Source organism: Papaver somniferum, unplaced genomic scaffold (genome assembly GCF_003573695.1).
Source record: "Papaver somniferum cultivar HN1 unplaced genomic scaffold, ASM357369v1 unplaced-scaffold_114, whole genome shotgun sequence".
In the NCBI taxonomy this organism is placed as follows: Eukaryota; Viridiplantae; Streptophyta; class Magnoliopsida; order Ranunculales; family Papaveraceae; genus Papaver; species Papaver somniferum.
Genome location: NW_020620381.1, coordinates 4779553 through 4796978, shown reverse-complemented (window position 1 = coordinate 4796978; position 17426 = coordinate 4779553). Strand labels below are relative to the sequence as shown.

Below are 17426 nucleotides of genomic sequence, written 5' to 3'. Positions count from 1 at the left end.
CTTCATCAGGTGCTATCTTTCTGACTTCTCTCTTTACTAATTCCTCATGTTACTTTACTGTTTGGTATTGCTCTTTCATTAGAAACATTGAGGACAATGTTAGATTTAAGTTTGGGGGTAGGGAAGAAACTTTTTGTTAGCTTTTATTTGCAATAAATAAACTCCAGAGCCTAGAAATTTATGCCTATTAAGGATGGCACTAACCAATCTAAGTGGATGGAAGCATTTTGGTTATAGGAGTTGAGGAACCAATCTGACTAGATGGCAACATCTAAAGAGTCTATTCATAAAAGCACAGAGCTCAGGTGTTAGAAATAACATGATAGTTTCACCATATCTCGTTGAGTCCTTTTCACTTCTGTTTTTATTTTGTTTTGTTTTTAAACTATGTTTCTCTAAGTGATTAGGTGGGGCTCACGATTCAAGTTGTTACCAATGCTAGGGTGAATTAGAGTGATTGAGATACAAAAAAAAAAAGACCAGACCATTTGACCAACTGGAATAAATTCAATAAAGTCGACCACTGGAACCCTTGTATATGCCAGTTGTGTTGACCTAGAGTTAGGATTATCGACCACTGGTACCCTTGTATATGCCAGTGTGTTGATATTAGTCAGACCGATATCTCAGTCCATTAGGATAGATTCATTTTGTCGGAGGCCTTCAGACAGATATGAGAAACACCGTTCACCTAGTAAACATCAAAACCATCTATGTTTTTCTATATCCATCTTCTTGATCTATCCATGTGATTAGTTTTGACTCCGGATATTGATGTCCATAGTGCGACTATCTGAGTAGAGCTCTGTCACTTCATATGAATTTTAGTATGCTTGAGTGCAAACTCGTGTACAACAATTGGAATTTCGCATCAGGGTACTTCCTACTGTAGTCAATAAGTATGCCAACCAAGGAGATTCTTTAGTGCCTTCCAAGGTTCTGTGTAGATATCTAGGGTCTGGAGTATAAAGGTTTTGTGGGTATACCTCTGGTAAGCCCTCCGGAGACTTCACTCCGCCACTAGGGACACCTAGGGGTTTAAAGCCTTATTGCATATGCTAAATGCAATCGACAATGCCTGCGACAGTGAGCTAGGGTTTTATTTCTATTTTATTTTTGCTCGAGGACTAGCAAATAATAGGTTTGGGGGTATCTGATAGACACATTTTTGTGTCCGATTTGTCTCGATTCTATATATTGTTAGGGCTCATTTTTGTACTTATTATGGTGTTTTATTTATTTACAGGTATTTTTGGCCAATAAACATTTTTGGAAAAAATTGGCTCGAAAAGTTGTCGGAAAGCACCCGGAAGACATTTGCTATACGGACCCCAGATTTGGCTAAGGGGCACCACTGGGAGGCAACTGCTAATCGCACTCCATCACTGGATAAGGGGCGACCCTCTTCTTCATTTCAAATTATGGTTTTGGCGGGAAAATGAAGAACAAAACTGAGTGATTTTCGATCGAAGTTTGAAGGAGTTCTGGGTAGATTAAAGGGCTGAAATTTGTTGGGTAGTTGTGATATGTCCCAACAAAACTATCATGAGTGATTTGATCGATTAAAATTGACTGGATTTTTGGCGAGAAGGAAACAGAGAAGCGTGTGCATGGAAAGAGATGTTCACAGGATTACTCCGTGCCAGGATTGATTTGGCATGCTGAAGAAGCGTGCACCAAGCAAGGATATTTTTCACGAATCATACAGCTGCAGACGCATGAAGAGGCGAGAAAGGAAAGAAAATTGTCCGAGATTATTTTTTATTTACTGCCGAGCTATGGAAAGATTTTCCGGAGTAATGAGCGAAGATTTCTGTCGCTGAGGAGTATAAAAAGAGTCTTGAGGTAGCAGAGAAAGGGGCTGGAGAGTTTGGGAGAGTTAGAGAGCATCACAGAGCCGAAAAATCGAGTTGCAGAGAACACCATTTCTGCTGCTGCAGAACTGAAGAACACGAAGAACAGACTGATGAAGACAGCCGTTTATCAACAGTGACAACGACAGACACGTGAGGGTCGCAGAGAGACAACAACAACAGTTCTCTTTTATCGTTCTTTGTAACAGTGTTTTGCAACAATTATAAACGTTGCAAATACCCGATTTTTCATTATTTTCTCTCCATTTCATCTTTGTAAACAAATTTTGAGCATGAATCAATACTTTGAGCAAGTTTATACAATGATGAGCTAAAACCATCCTCTGGGGCGACGGGGGAAGCTATTTCGCCAATAAAATGTGGTAATCTCTATTTTATTTAATTTATGCAATTATTATATGATGCCTTGATAAATAAATAGAAAAAAATGGTTTTTGTTAAACAATTGTTATTTCAATTGATGGAGCATGCTAGCCTAGGGTTTTGATGTCCCATACTTTCGATTTACAATTGTTATTTCTAAAAAAAATCAACTTTTGCAATATTTAGAATCAATTTGAATGAAGGATTTGCATAAATTATAATTAGCGAATAAAAATTCACTTTGATATTGGTAATTAGTGGAATCCATAGCCCCAGTCTTCTCCATATTTTTCATATCACTTTTATTTAATTTTCCTATATTTTTATTTAAAATTAAGTCTAAAATATTCTTCCTTCACACGTCTCAACGAACCTTTTTACTCAACAACTTTGAAAATACAACAATACTCTCGACATAAGATCAGAAATAGACATATTAAATGCTTTATTGAACTTGTACAATTAAAGGAGATGACTAACACATTGTAGGACTTTAAGATGATCTCGGAGTAGCAGAGCTGAATTCGAGGGGGCAAACCTCATTTTGAAAAATTATTAATAGCACTGGTTAACAGATCAATAAATAACAGTATAAGAAGAACGTGAGATCTTACGAGTTTCAGTTGCATTCTTCCAGCAATTCGAATTATCACCATTTTTGTTGGAGGAGTACTTATGGAAAGTTGTTGTCTTATGAGGATCGCTGGAGATTTCCTGTCAGAGAAGAGCATGATATCAGTTTCCCAAAGGAAGAAAACATATGCAAACACAACAGATAAAGAACGCAAGAACCTGAACTCGTACGTGCAGGTAAAGAGTTATAAGTTCAGACATGAATAGAAGCATGCATAGACACAAAAATTAGCTCATTTCAAGAAACGACTACAAAGAAAAATTGGTACGGTATGAGATCTCTATTGATTAATTAATGTGCACACTCCGTATGATGGGCTGCTTAACTACAAGAAATAGCTCACTTACTTTCGGGAGATGCACATTTCTTTTTTTTGGCTGGTGATTTAGTCTCTACTGCAGATAAGAAGGACGTTTAAGCACATCAGATATAGCACAAAAATAAAGAGACTTGATATAAATTCAGCAGTTAATATCTCAGGCTAGAAAAATCGTTTTGCATTTTAAAGTGATATGAAAAGAAAAAAAGAAAAAAACTTACTAGTGTCCTTCTGAAGATGGTAGTTCACGGGTGAAAATCTCAGGACTGGGATTTCCGCTACCTTATGCATGTCCTTAGGGACTTGATAATTCAGCGGCAAAACTCCGAGGGCTGGACCATCCGTTGCTTTTATCAGCATTTTTACAGGAAGGAAAATGCACATAGGGTGAGTGAGCAACAACCAGAAAGCAATATGATCCTATAAAATGACATTAAATCAATAAAATTGCCATTGTTGCAGCCAGAATTACCCCCCTTGGCCTCTCCCGCCAAGTTCAACAAACTTACGATATCCAAAGATTTAGGTATCCGATGGTATTCAGCAGACCCATGAGTTCCTTCAGCATCATCATCTCCATTGGAATGTTGTTGCCGTTTCTTTTGCTCGAAATACTGTCTTTGCCTGAAATTTTACAAGAAATGTCTCAACATTGAAATCTACAGCATATAAGACACTTATACAAGTCTTTCAAGAAAACCTTTCACATGAACCAACCACAACCAAATCTTAACTAGGAAAATTTCACTGCAAACTAGCTTCATGAATCATGATTGCAACAAATAATCCAACAGACACGAAAAAACAAATTCACATGATTGGGTACTCATAGATTATGCAAACTTAGGTAATTAACATTGGGTACTCAGCTTGAAGGTAGTTACCATAAGTCTAAACACGCAGAACTAGTGAAAGATTATGCCGTGCTATGACAGGAGTTCTCATAGATTAATTAATTAGTTTACAACCTGCACTGGGTAAAAGACATGTGAACTGCAAGAGGGGCATGACGTGATGCTTGCCTACATGAAAACACAAAGAACGTGGTAAAATTATAATAAACTAAACATTCCTTGCTCAAATTTTTACCATCGATCACGCAAATCAAATTCAGATCCAGCTAAATCTTGCTCGTTTGCTTCTAGCATTTCTCGCAGCTCCGATGTTGCCACATGCTTTTTGAGATCATCCTTAATGGCCCATATTTCTTTTGATTGAGCTTCTAGCGTGGTTTCCAAATCAGAAGCTCGTCGTACAGCTTTACTTCCATGTTGGCGCACTCGAAGAAGATCCAATACCTTCTACGTATTTCCTTATCTTCTGCTGATCTTCCCATCGAAGCGAGTATAACCCTTCAACATCATCAGGGAGAACAAGGTTACTGAGTTAGTTCTAGGTGGATAACAGGGAAAATAACAAGCATCCCCTTCTTCAATACATCATAATAACTATTAATAAGAAAAACATACGATCTGATCTGGTTTGCTTTCTTGAGTATGCAACTAGCGTGGTTCCACACCTGTTCAAAGAAAGAGTTCTGTGCATGGGTAACATTCTTCATAGAATTACAGCTACAAAGTCCATAAGAGCTTTCTTATGATATAATTACGTAACATATAAGAAAGGTAAGCGATAAGTATCATCAGCGCAACCTCACAGTCAGTAGAATACCTGAAATTGGCACAAACTTAGGAAAATAGAGTGATGTAGAATCTTGAGATAGTTTTCCAGCGAACCCAAAGACACGATGGTCAGTGAACATTATATAGCTTTTTAATGATGTATACACTCAAAAGTCCAGCCTGTACGAAATAAAAAAGAACAAAAATGAGATTACAAGAGATTAAGAGTACAACTTTTAGTCATGCAAAAGAATACAAAACCCAGATTACAAACTTATGATACAAACTTAAGAATTTATATGCGAAAGCCTTACAAATGTTCCAAGCACTGTACTTGTGATAAATAAATATGAGAAGTTCCCAAAAAATTGCAATGCGATTTTGGAATTGATGTGAATAAGACTTATGACTTCAATACTTTTAAAGAGCTAATAGTCCCTAATTAGAATCACCCATCTACAAAATCAAAAGACATCAAATTGTTGGTTACTCGTAAAGTCTGAAGGGTTCCAGGCCCTCTAAGTAGAATTCCTCAGTCTCGTTTTTGTAATTATTCTCTTATAATATTTACTTTTTAAGTAACTCCCTCTCGTTACTCATATTTTACTTATCTTGCACCACTCACACTCTTATGTCAATGTAACTAAGTGAAAAAACCCTAGCAGATTGCTCCTCACCTAATGCAAAAAAAAGGCATTTGATGCAAGAAAATGACCCATCTATAGAACCAAAAGACATCAAATAGTTGGTTACTTGTAAAGTCTGACTCTGAAGGCTCCATACTTCTAAAGAGCTAATAGCCCCTCCCAGCACTTACCCTCTATGCAAGAAAATTCTTGTACGAGCCTTGCTGTTTGCCTATCAAGATCCTCTCTTTTGGCGACATTATATACATAAACACCACTCAGATCCTGCATTTTTTTCTCCTCTTTCTGCAAATATGCAAAGGGAGACAATAATTAAGAGAGTGACATAGCTGAGATTCAATAGAAAACTAACAACCAATTCCAAAACCCCAACAACTCTGTCTCGGCAGTCACTAGTAATCTTTTTGAATAAATGTAAATATACCTACTTCTGGAACCCACCCAAATAACTTCAGAAAGAAGGCACTTCATGGTAATATTTTACACATTGTTACTGGGCAACAAAGTTACTCAGTGATTAATATTCAAATGAATACTGTGCAAGGAGGTTTTTCTTCTTTTTTTCTTCTCCTTTGAAAGACTTAAAAAAAACTTCTTCTTTCTTGCACAGTATTCGCGTCATTAACAACACCTTCACCGAAGACCAAACTGTATAGCAGTGGTCTGTCATCCTGATTAAGCACCTGTTGAAGTACAATAAAAGTTACATTTTTATTTTATACTAAGATAAACTATAGACGACGGTGTAACTAAAATTTGTCTGTTAAATTGGAGGTTTCTAGAGAGTTTTTATACCTGCAGGGTGCAAACAGAATCTGTAGCAGAAAAGATTGTTCCGGTAACTGCAATTTAAAAATGAAACCCACATAAGAATACAACATAAAGAGTGACAGTACTTAATCAAGGAGTCATAGTTCAATTTATACTTACTCCTTCATCTCAAAGTTATCATCAACAACACCATAAACTATCATAAATAATAATAAATCTAGGGCTTTAAAGGATAATTATAAGAAATAAAAACCTTAAACCAATTACGAAAAATAATTATAAATCAAGGGTAATTCTCACAACCTTATCATAATGCAGCAACGACAAACCATTTCATTACATTGAAGTATCACCATCATAACCACCTCTTCTGCCTAGCCATGGCATCTCTATCTCAGACTCAATCCCTGATCTTTTAGAACAAATCATTCTTCACTTACACCTGCACAATTCATACAACCACCATGCTCATTAAAACTCAGTACCCATCTTCTATTTACTACTTTTCCACCTTTTACCGTTCCATAACCTTCAAGGCCACCAGAACTTCTTCTAAAGAACCTAATTACTTCAACATCAATTCAATTTAAGTCAACCAATAATAATTCATGACATCACAGCCACAATAAACCTATTTACCCATTTATCTCTATTTTCATCTCAATTTCTATCAAACCCTAGATTCAGAATATATTCGGGGAAGAATAGAAACCCTAAGTTGTAGAAATCTCAATTGAAATTCGATCTTCAACAACACGATTCGTCATCACCAATCTAATACCAACCCTTTAATCCTATATCCATTAACAACTCGATTTACATCTCAATTCAAACAACCTCGAAATCTAAACTGAAAAGCCTAACTCAATTTAGAGCAGCATCAACTCCTTCTTCTCCGAGATAAATCAATCACAGAACCACCACCTTCCCCTTCGATTCAATTACTACATGATTTCTATAAATCATCTACACAAATTCAACTTCTTTACAAAAGAAAACGATTTTTAGGGTTTCAGTTACTAAAATATAGTACAATACTTGGTTTGATTTCTGGAGGAATTTTGATTCATGAGATAAGGTTTTAGAGAAACGGGTTTTGGTTTATCAAATCTTGGGTTTGATTCAGATTTCAGAGATCTCGTTGAGTGAAGAAAAAATGGGAGAGGAGAAGTAGTCGATGTATGAAAGAAACTAAGAAAAAGGAAAATAAAGGCCAGGATAATAAAAATTATATGGACATTTAAGCCCTCGAATACTTTAATAAAGTCAAGCATGTCCTGATATCTATTTCCCTTTTCCAATATTAGGATTTAGTGCAACGTATTTCCAGGTGTGCAACGGACATTGACGTTTGAAAGGGTGCAACGTCTATATGCGTTGCACACCCCCGAAATTGAGATGTTGCAAAATGGAGGAAACGGTGTAGGGGTAGTTTGACAAGGAGGAGAGGAGAGTATTTTTAAGTAATTTTTACGACTATACCCTTATGTATAATATATTGTAAAATTAAGAAATAATTTATCTCTCAAATTACACAACGGATATTCAGAAACTTTATACCGTTGGAAAGCATTTTAAAACACCTACGTAACGAATATTAACATGAATATCAAATTATACATATTTCACATTAAAAAGGTGATTTTAGAAATATCTCATTATTTGATGATATAGGTCATCTAATTTGGACAAAATCTAAAACTAACTAGGTTATCTAATTTGGGACGGAGGGAACAGGACTTTGAGGTCGGTGTTTAAAATTAGATAGTCCTTTTTTTAGATTGAAAGAGAGATTTATTGAGATTAAAGAATGTACAAAATTACAAGAATACAAAGTTCCCAGAGGTAGCAAACAGAATACTGGACTAAATTACAGCAAAATTGATTCCCAGTTGAAAAAAGAACTTGAAGAGTTTGAATGAGCTCTATGTCTAGTTGATTTTGACCAAGCTAACATTAAAGACCTAGCTTCAAGACCCAAATCAGTGTCATTTTTATAGACATAGTTTTCCTTGAAAATTCGGTTATATAAGTATTGGACCAGCACTTGCCTATAGAATAATTGTTCTCAGGAAAGCACCAAGCCCAATCTGAAGAAGTGAGCATAGACCATAAGCTACTCTACAATCTGCTGTTTCTTTTGCATTGGCACAAGAATCACCAAGGGTAACTCCTTTTTTTAAAAGCATATATATTAGACCAGGTGTAAAGACCCGCATTTTTTGCAACCTATTTGGTGGATGGAAGCTTCAAATCCCTGTACAGGGTGTTAGTCCTTAAGGGAGTTGGGGGAGTTGGGTGTAGTTGTGTTTTTTCCCGTTAGTCGTGAGGGAGTTTGAGTGAGTCTTTCAAAATCCCTGTTAGTCGTGGGAGAGTTTAGAAGAGTCTCCCCAACTCCCTAGAAAACCCCGTTAGTCGTGGGGGAGTTTGAAAAAAACTCTTAAACTCCCTGTTAGTGGTAAAAATTAGAAAGATAGGGAGTTTTTTTTTTTTTTGGGAGTTCTAGGGAGTTTATAGTGTATTTTTGCCTCACTCCAAATCTCTCAAAAAAGTAGAGATTTTGGGAGAGTCTCTCAAACTCCCTACACTCAACACACCAAACTCTCTCAAACTTCCTATACTCTCTTACACTCCCTCAAAATTCCCAAGATTCAAAATACATTAAACTCCCTCCAACTCACTCGTAGACTAACCCCTGGTAATGTTACAAAGCGTATATAACTACCTAGGCTAGCTTGACGGACATAGGTTGACCGACACTAAACCCCACCATCCTTTGGCAGGCTTTAAGGCCGAGAAGACGAGCCTAGCTTAGTGCGTAGTCGTTAGTGGTAAGCATTTGACAAGTAATCTGCAAATTTAATCCGGACTAACTGTGTTTTCGCGGATGGATGCTCGGATCGTTCGTTAATGGGTTGGATGCGGATGGGGTTTTAAAATCCAGTGGGTTGGATTGGACCCATATGCAACCTTAAAAATCCGTTGAATATCCATACATGTTAGATTAAGGGCATTTATATAGTTTTTAGAAATTATATAGATAGTCTAGGAATTCTTAATGTGTTTGTTTGGAGTGTCGTCCATGACACTTTTATATTTATATACATATATTATATGTGTAGCTTTTACAAGAAGTCATCTATGTTGGCTTTATTTATTCATTATAAATGTTAAATAAAACAAATCCATTAGGTTATCTATACCCAATACGTTCATCCATTCATCCGACGTGAATCTGTTGGATGTTGGATTGGATGCGGATACCAAATTTGAAATCTGTAATGATTTGGATTGGATGGGGATGAGGTAAAAACCGGCCCATACATTCCCGTGATCACCCCCTACTAGTCCTGTCTTGCGCCTTGGGCCCGCCTGGCCTCTCAATAACTCCTTGCACCGTTAGTTTCTTATCTTCCTCCCACTCTCTTTGTGTATCAAAATAATGTCTCACTTAAACTTTCATTACTTCCTTCCTTCCTCAAATCCGTCTACAACTCTTTCCACCCAATGTAAAACCTTATTTTGTTCATTCAATCCATTCCTTATCCATCATCAACAACAAGAAGAAACATCTCAATCTCTCCAATACCAGCAAGAGACAAAATCATAGATTTTGGGAAACACAAAGGAATAATGTTAGGAACTTTACCAACTAAATACTTAAAATGGGTGTCAAAAACACTAAGAGCTAGAGATTTTGAAGAGTGGGCACAACTGGCTGATCAAGTATTAGTAGACCCTTCTTATAAAGATCGAATTGAGTGGGAATTAATTGACGTTTTATTAAATGGGAATGAAATTTCATCAGGAAAGAATGTAAAGAGCCATGTTTCTGATTTGTTGGAGATCAGTGAAAGATTCGGTTGGGATAATGATGATAAGATTGGTTGGATTATGATTAACTTTGAGTTGCTTGGTACTTCTAAAACTGGAAGAATACCCAGAAAAGCCATTTCTTCTTCTGATGATGATGAAGATTCAAAGGGTTTTAGGGAGAAGATATTTGGGGGTTTGAGTGACAACAAAGGGTCTTCTGGGGCTATAGCTGAGGAAATGATGATGGGTTATGGCAGTAGTAATGTTGGTGGAGGTAGTAGAGAAGAGAGGAGAGAAAAACAGAGATTAAAAAGAGTGTTAGAATTGCGGAAAGTGAAGTTGGATTTTGTTGCAAAAAACAAGAAAAAAGAGATTGATCAGCATCAACAGAAGCATCAGCATCGTATTGATCGAGATAACGATGATGATCTAATGGCGGCGGTGGAGAAACCTGCGTCTAGTCCATTTCCAGGGCGTGAGAATTTACTAAAGAAAGTGTTAAATAGACAGAAAATTCTGTAGTCACACTGTGTTAGATGAAATGCCTCAAAGAAATAATGCTGTTACACTGATGAATGCTTGAAATAATGAGGAGTTTATTACATCAGATGCAAATCCTATATCAAGTTTATTTTTGGGAGAAACATTTACATGTTATCGAGGAGATAATCCGGTAAATGAAGCTTCATTTAAGCTCCATTGATCTTCAACTGCTTGATCTGACACAAGATAAGCAGGTGGTGTAGGTACTGGGAGAGTTACAGAGCTATTGAGCATTACAATGACTGAGACCATGGTAGGTCTATTGGCAATACTGTGTTGAACACATAATAATGCAATGTGGATACATCTAATTACTTCGCTTCTCGAGCAATTGTCCTTGAAACTTGCATCTAACAGCTCTAGTGCTGATCCATTCTGCCAATGTCTCCATGCCTGCAACAATAAATTCTCATTAGAATTTGCGCAAGAGTAAGTTGCCAGTCTTTTTATTTTTATTTTCTTGGTTGTGTGCAAAAATTACTCACATAAGTTAAGAGATCTTGAGCACCCCCAGTCACTGATTCATAGAATATGGTGTTCTTCTTCCCACTAAGAATCTCGAGAACTAAGACACCAAAACTAAAAACGTCTGATTTTACGGAGAATTGTCCTTGAAATGCGTACTCTGGAGCCATATAACCACTGTCATATCAAACACAAAGAATTAGGATATCACATTTGTTTGTGTGCTGCGTTTATCCTTTTCAAGATTGTTACCAAGAATGAAATGTTTATGATTTGAAGTATTTGTATACTTACTATGTTCCGACGATTCTATTTGTATTAGCTTGAGTTTGATCTATCAGAAAGAGCCTAGCCATACCAAAGTCTGCAATTTTGGGAACCATATCTGGTGCTAACAGTATATTGCTAGTTTTGAGATCTCTATGAATAATTTTAAGTTGAGAATCCTCATGAAGATATAGAAGTCCTCGAGCAATTCCTCCAATAATTTTGTATCGCATTTCCCAATCCAAATACGTCTGTTTTAAGGTGTCTGCATATATTTAGCAAATTCAGCACTCAGCAATCATCACCAATTTCATGAAAGGGCCACTACATATGCATCAAATTACTCAAAAATTAGTGACTGAACCTACCGAATATGAATTGATCAAGACTTGCGTTCATTAGCTCGTAGATGAGTAGTTTCTCTTGTCCATGTAAACAAAAACCTAATAGTCTCACAAGATTCTTGTGCTCAAGTTTAGCTAATAGTAAAACTTCATTCTTAAACTCCTGATCACCTTGACCAGAATCTTCAGAGAGTCTTTTAACAGCTATTTCCTGTCCATCAGACAACGTACCCTGGAGATGCTAATATTGTGAGAACCGAAGAAATATATGAATCCACTTGGAAGAAATGTTTTATCTTAATATATATTTTGTAATATACCTTATAAACAGAGCCAAATCCACCTTCTCCGAGTTTGTTAGCCTCTGAGAAGTTATCTGTCGCAGTACTTATTATATCGAATTTGAAGTGTAATGATTCCACAGTTCGAAAATCTTTTTTCCCATCTTGGGCTATTACCATAACACATTGAAACTTTTGTTAGCAGATGTTTGGTAGAGAAGCCACAAGTCATGTATACACAGGATTTAGCTACTTACCATTTATCTTCTTTTTCTTATGGAAATAGAACCACCAAACGGCAATGGAGGAAAGTAGTACTGCAATTCCCAAAGGAACGGAGATACCAACAGCAAGTCTCAATGAATTTGAATTACTTCCATTGGCTACACAGTTAAGAACCAATTAGTCAACACACTATGAGATTAAACTGTTGCGCTAAGCATGAAAAGGTGTTTAAGTACTTACAAGTAGTTGTATTCGGTAACGACTGAAGAGTTGGAGGAGGTAACACTACAGGAGCTGGAGGTAGTGCTTGAGTAGTAGCATAAACAGATTGGCCATAAAAAGGATAAATCTCATATCTGAAAGTACAACTTGGATAAAGAACTCGTGCCCCTCGCTTACCATAGAAATATTTAGGAATTAGTTCGATAGCTGATCTAACACACGTAGCACAGCTACTCGGTGTTAAATCTGGCGTACATTGAACCATTCCATAAACTGTATTTTCTCTAGTATAATTTGCTGTACCCGTAGAAAATAACGATGGACTACTAGAAGTATTGTTTACAGCTTCAATCACTAAGCCATCTAATAATCCAGTTACTAATGTCAAATAGCTGGCTGGGTCTGTGACATTATTTTGATTATTTAACGGAACCGCTGGTTTTTCTTGCATAATTGAGAAGTAATACTTGTTTGAGTACCTTAGAACACATCCATTGTAATACATAATAGCTCTTCTTGAATTTGGACACATTGAATCTTTCCCAACTTCTTCAGCTGCACGCTGAACACAAGCTGAACATATATCTGGTGCTATATCCTCTCTACAATGTAACGACCCGTAAACAGTATCTGGGTTTTCCCCGACCGTGATGTTACGGTAACCATATAGAGGAACTGTGTTTCTGTTTGTGAATGTCTTTGAGAGAGATGAAAGTAAGAGATTGAGGTTGGTTTGATACGTACTGTTGGCACTGTAATTACTTCTTGAACAAAGGTTATAAGCTAAATAGAATGGAGTAGGTTCCTGAGCCTGTGCAATTCTTATCTGGTCATGGCAAAAGATGAACATCAAAATGAAGAAAGATAGTTTATGGAAGACAGTCATCGCTCCTTTTTTTTTTTCTATTTTTTTGTGATGAGAACTCAAAAGAACATCTTAAGCTATGTATATGAATGTAGAACGCGTACTGACTACTGAGTGAAGTTTGGCAGCTGTGGTCATTACTTTTTTAATCATGAACGTAAGAATATCGCAGTTGACTACGGAATCCTTCAAAAGACTTGTACTACGTTATTTTGAGTGACGATTCTACAGCTAAGACAATAGTTCAAAGTTGGTGTGTGGACTGCTGTCTCCTGTCCTGGTCTTCATCTTAGCAACGAAAAAGCCATCCCGCGTGACTCAAGTCTTCCAATGCAAACATAATTGGTTGCAAGAGGGTGATTATCTTATAGATTCCTAGCTCTTATCAAGTAGGTTGTTTGTCAAGTGGAAAAAAAACAGAAGGTGGTGGTGGGGGTGCACAACAAGACTATGCTAGATAAAACAATAAAGATATTATTGTTATTACCAACTTTAAATTTTTTAATGCAATTTGCAAGCAGCCGCCTAGATAGACTGGAAAATCAATCTGACTTGTGAAAATTTCCAATTCACACACCAAACATATACAAATTTTGAGTTCTCATCTCATGGACTAACTAGCAATGGTGGTCTCTAATAAACTCATTATCTTCATTTTGATGCTCATATCTTACTATGATATTCGAACAGCAAGTGCAGAAGATCAGGAACCTAACCCATCTTTCTTAGCTCAGAAGTTCTGTTCAAGAAGTAATTACAGTGCCAACATTACATATAAAACCAATCTCAATCTCTTACTTTCTTCTCTTTCAGATACATTCAGAAACAACAACACAATTCCTCTAAACGGTTACCGCAACGTCACAATCGGGGAAAACCCAGATACTGTTTACGGGTCATTACATTGTAGAGAGGATGTAGCACCAGATATATGTTCAAATTGTGTTCAGCTTGCGACGGATGAAGTTGTAAAATATTCTACGTGTCCAAATTCAAAAGGAGCTATAATGTTCTACAATGCATGTATTTTAAGGTACACGGATACATCTTATTTCTCACTAATGAATGAAAAACCAACACTTCATCTGACTAGCTATACTTATATCTTGGACCCGCAACCGCGTTTAGAATTGGTTACTGGATTATTAGATGATTTAGTGATTAAAGCTGTCATCAATAGTGTTAACAGTCCTTCTTTATTTGCTACTGGTGCAACAAATTATACAAATTTTAGTGATATCTATGCAATGGTCCAATGTACACCAGATTTAACACCAACACTGTGTAATAGATGTCTTAGATTGGCTATTGGGCAATTACCTGGTTGTTGTAATGATACACAAGGGGCTAGAGTTCTACTTCCTAGTTGTACTGCTAGATATGAGATTTATACTTTTTATGGTCAGTATAAATATACTACTCGAGCATCACCTCCAATTCTGCAATCAACATCGGATACAGCAAAACGTAAGTACTTCGATATCGATTTGGTTATTGCCTTTTTACTATATTCTATTGTTTGATTATTTACATATTGAGAAGAAAGCAGCATAAGTTATGGAAATGACTAATTGTTTTATACTTGTGAAGCAAATGGAAATCATTCATTTAAACTTGCTGTGAGTGTCGCGGTTCCTTTGGGAATTGCTGTACTGCTATCTTACACTGCTGTATGGTATTGGTTCTATGCCCGTAAGGGAAAGATGCTAAATCATAAAGATTATGGTGAGTAGCCGTGCTGGATATTACTCATAGTGTCTTCCGTTTAATAGACCATTGATCCTAATTGTATTACTGTGTTGTTGTGTCATAGCCCAAGATGTGGATCAAGATATTTCAAGTGCGGAATCACTACAGTTTAACTTCGATGCAATAAATATTGCAACGGATCACTTCTCCGAAGCTAATAAGCTCGGGCAAGGTGGATTCGGCACTGTTTATAAGGTATATTGCAATGTTTATGTTAATATTAATTTCATTTAGGTGGATTATTAAGAATTTTCAGTTCCAACTTGTTGGTTTCTTCAGGGAACATTGTCTGATGGACAAGAAATTGCTGCGAAAAGACTCTCTAAGAGTTCAGGTCAAGGTGATCAGGAGTTTAAGAATGAAGTTTTATTATTAGCTAAACTTCAACATAGGAATCTTGTGAGGCTATTAGGTTTTTGCTTGCATGGACAAGAGAAATTGCTCGTCTACGAACTAATGAATGCAAGCCTCGATCATTTCGTATTTGGTATGTATTAGTTGTGTAGCTACTTGTTTAAATATGAAACGGTGGTCTAATAAGTTGATGATTGTATTTGTTAATGTATGTAGACGATTTGAAAAGGACATGCTTGGATTGGGAATGTCGATACAAGATTATTGGAGGAATTGCTCGAGGTCTTCTGTATCTTCATGAGGATTCTCGAGTAAGGATTATTCATAGAGATCTCAAGACTAGCAATATATTGTTAGCACCAGATATGCTTCCAAAAGTTTCAGATTTTGGAATGGCTAGGCTTTTTGTGGTAGATCAAACCCAAGATAATACAAATAAATTCGTTGGAACATAGTAAGTACATTCATGTAAACACTTCAAATAGATACAAAAGCTGAATCAATATTTAATTTAACAATATACTATTGAATTTGATATTGCAGTGGATATATGGCTCCAGAATATGCACTGCATGGACATTTCTCTGCCAAGTCTGACGTTTTTAGTTTCCACTACAAAACAGGTGGCTTCTAGGGACGGTCATTTTTCCAAAACCGTCCCTAGAGATGGTTATTTGGGACGTTCATGGTCTGACCGTCCCTATAGGTCACGTGATAATTAATTTAAGGCTATTTTTAGACCGTCCCTAAAAGAAAGTATGACAAAAAAGTATTAGTGACAGTAGAATAGGGGACGGACACAAAACCGTCACAAATGCTTCTTGGGACGGTTTTAGGGTTTCTTGGGATGTTTTTTGGCCGTCCCAAGAGGCCTTCTATTTTGTAGTGTTCGGTGTCTTAATTCTCGAAATTCTTAGCGGAAAGAAGAACATCTCGTGTTATGAATCAGTAATAGAAAGTACAGAAGCTCAAGATCTTCTAACTTACGTAAGTATGAACGCCTTAAAAGTTATTTTCGTCCTGGATTTGTAGAATTTGAAGCTTGGGAGTTAATTTCTGTTTCTAAGCCTGGTCTATCGCAACAGGCATGGAGATATTGGCAGAAAGAATCAGCCCTGGATTTTTTAGATTCATGTTTGAAAGAGAATTGTTCGAGAAGCGAAGTCATGAGATGTATCCACATTGCACTGTTGTGTGTTCAGGACAATATTGCTGATAGACCTACCATGGCTTTGATCGTTATGATGCTTGCTAGCAACTCAGTTACGCTACCTTTACCGACACGGCCTTCATATTTTGTGTCAGATGAGGCAATATACTTGAACAGTTATATGTGTAATAGAAATAAGACCCAGAATATTGTGAACATTAATAAACATAAAACGGTTGTGAAAGGACAATAGTCCCACATCACTAGTTTCCGTATAATGAACTTAATATAATATGGAAGGGCCGCTCCATTCACTGCCAATTGGTTTTGAGTTGGATGCCCGCAGACTTTAACATGGTATCAGAGCTAGGCCCGTACGTGGGGTCCAGCCCGATTTTGGCCGTGACCGAATTTGTCACATGTGCACCCGTGACCGAATGACTGGTCACTCTTATGACCTGTACGTGGAGTGGACCGTGACCGAATGTCACCTGCACACCCATGACCCACACGTGCGTAGGTCCACGTGTTAGGGACTGGCCTTACACGTGAGGGAGGGTGTGAAAGGACAATAGTCCCACATCACTAGTTTCCGCATAATGAACTTGAAATATAATATGGAAGGGCCGCTCCACTCATTGCCAATTGGTTTTGAGTTGGATGCCCGCAGACTTTAACAACTGTCAAGCCTGGTTTTTATCACCGTTTTTAGTTTTGATGCCATGAATGTGGAATCCTTGCAGTCGATCTCTTATTATATTGAAAATGATATATAGACATTATTACTGGACAACGTTCAATGATCCAAGACATTGTTGGGTGCAATAATTAAAATAAAGACAATCAAATAAGCAAAAGTTATTGATACTTATCTCCTTTATAATGGAATTGATCGATTGACAAAACGAACGAGCT

At 36.9% G+C, this 17426-nt stretch overlaps 4 protein-coding genes across 11 annotated transcripts; 2 read left to right on the top strand and 2 right to left on the bottom strand.

Moving 5' to 3' along the window:
• Positions 1-2563: 2563 nt before the first annotated feature.
• On the bottom strand, positions 2564-7390 carry LOC113328704. Of its 6 annotated transcripts, none has more exons than XR_003349532.1 (11): positions 6534-7390; positions 6255-6301; positions 5884-6142; positions 5630-5744; positions 4862-4992; positions 4660-4709; positions 4075-4542; positions 3700-3814; positions 3412-3537; positions 3219-3266; positions 2564-2951 (listed from the first exon to the last, which is right to left on the bottom strand). XR_003349532.1 is itself a non-coding variant. In XM_026575725.1 (11 exons), the coding sequence occupies exons 7-11, from the start codon at positions 4336-4338 to the stop codon at positions 2929-2931; spliced, it is 444 nt and encodes a 147-aa protein (XP_026431510.1). In that variant the 5' UTR covers positions 4339-4542; positions 4660-4709; positions 4862-4992; positions 5630-5744; positions 5884-6142; positions 6255-6301; positions 6534-7390; the 3' UTR covers positions 2564-2928. The 6 variants fall into 6 exon arrangements, 2 of the variants coding, with proteins under 2 accessions (XP_026431510.1, XP_026431511.1); XR_003349531.1 differs by having other exon boundaries at positions 3412-3814; positions 4075-4158; positions 4280-4542; XM_026575725.1 differs by having other exon boundaries at positions 3412-3610; positions 4280-4542.
• Positions 7391-9863: 2473 nt separating this feature from the next.
• On the top strand, positions 9864-10568 carry LOC113328882. Its single transcript, XM_026575874.1, has one exon. The coding sequence runs from the start codon at positions 9864-9866 to the stop codon at positions 10566-10568; it is 705 nt and encodes a 234-aa protein (XP_026431659.1).
• A 29-nt stretch (positions 10569-10597) lies between these two features.
• Positions 10598-13414, bottom strand: LOC113328922 (putative receptor-like protein kinase At4g00960). Its single transcript, XM_026575916.1, has 7 exons — positions 12412-13414; positions 12204-12329; positions 11986-12116; positions 11690-11897; positions 11349-11586; positions 11075-11231; positions 10598-10982 (listed from the first exon to the last, which is right to left on the bottom strand). The coding sequence occupies exons 1-7, from the start codon at positions 13277-13279 to the stop codon at positions 10701-10703; spliced, it is 2010 nt and encodes a 669-aa protein (XP_026431701.1). The 5' UTR covers positions 13280-13414; the 3' UTR covers positions 10598-10700.
• A 416-nt stretch (positions 13415-13830) lies between these two features.
• On the top strand, positions 13831-16763 carry LOC113328757 (cysteine-rich receptor-like protein kinase 10). Of its 3 annotated transcripts, XR_003349541.1 has the most exons (8): positions 13831-14291; positions 14550-14725; positions 14849-14983; positions 15072-15202; positions 15287-15494; positions 15578-15815; positions 15905-16348; positions 16447-16763. XR_003349541.1 is itself a non-coding variant. In XM_026575770.1 (6 exons), the coding sequence occupies exons 1-6, from the start codon at positions 13882-13884 to the stop codon at positions 15993-15995; spliced, it is 1647 nt and encodes a 548-aa protein (XP_026431555.1). In that variant the 5' UTR covers positions 13831-13881; the 3' UTR covers positions 15996-16763. The 3 variants fall into 3 exon arrangements, 1 of the variants encoding a protein (XP_026431555.1); XR_003349540.1 differs by having other exon boundaries at positions 13831-14725; XM_026575770.1 differs by having other exon boundaries at positions 13831-14725; positions 15905-16763.
• Positions 16764-17426: the final 663 nt, after the last annotated feature.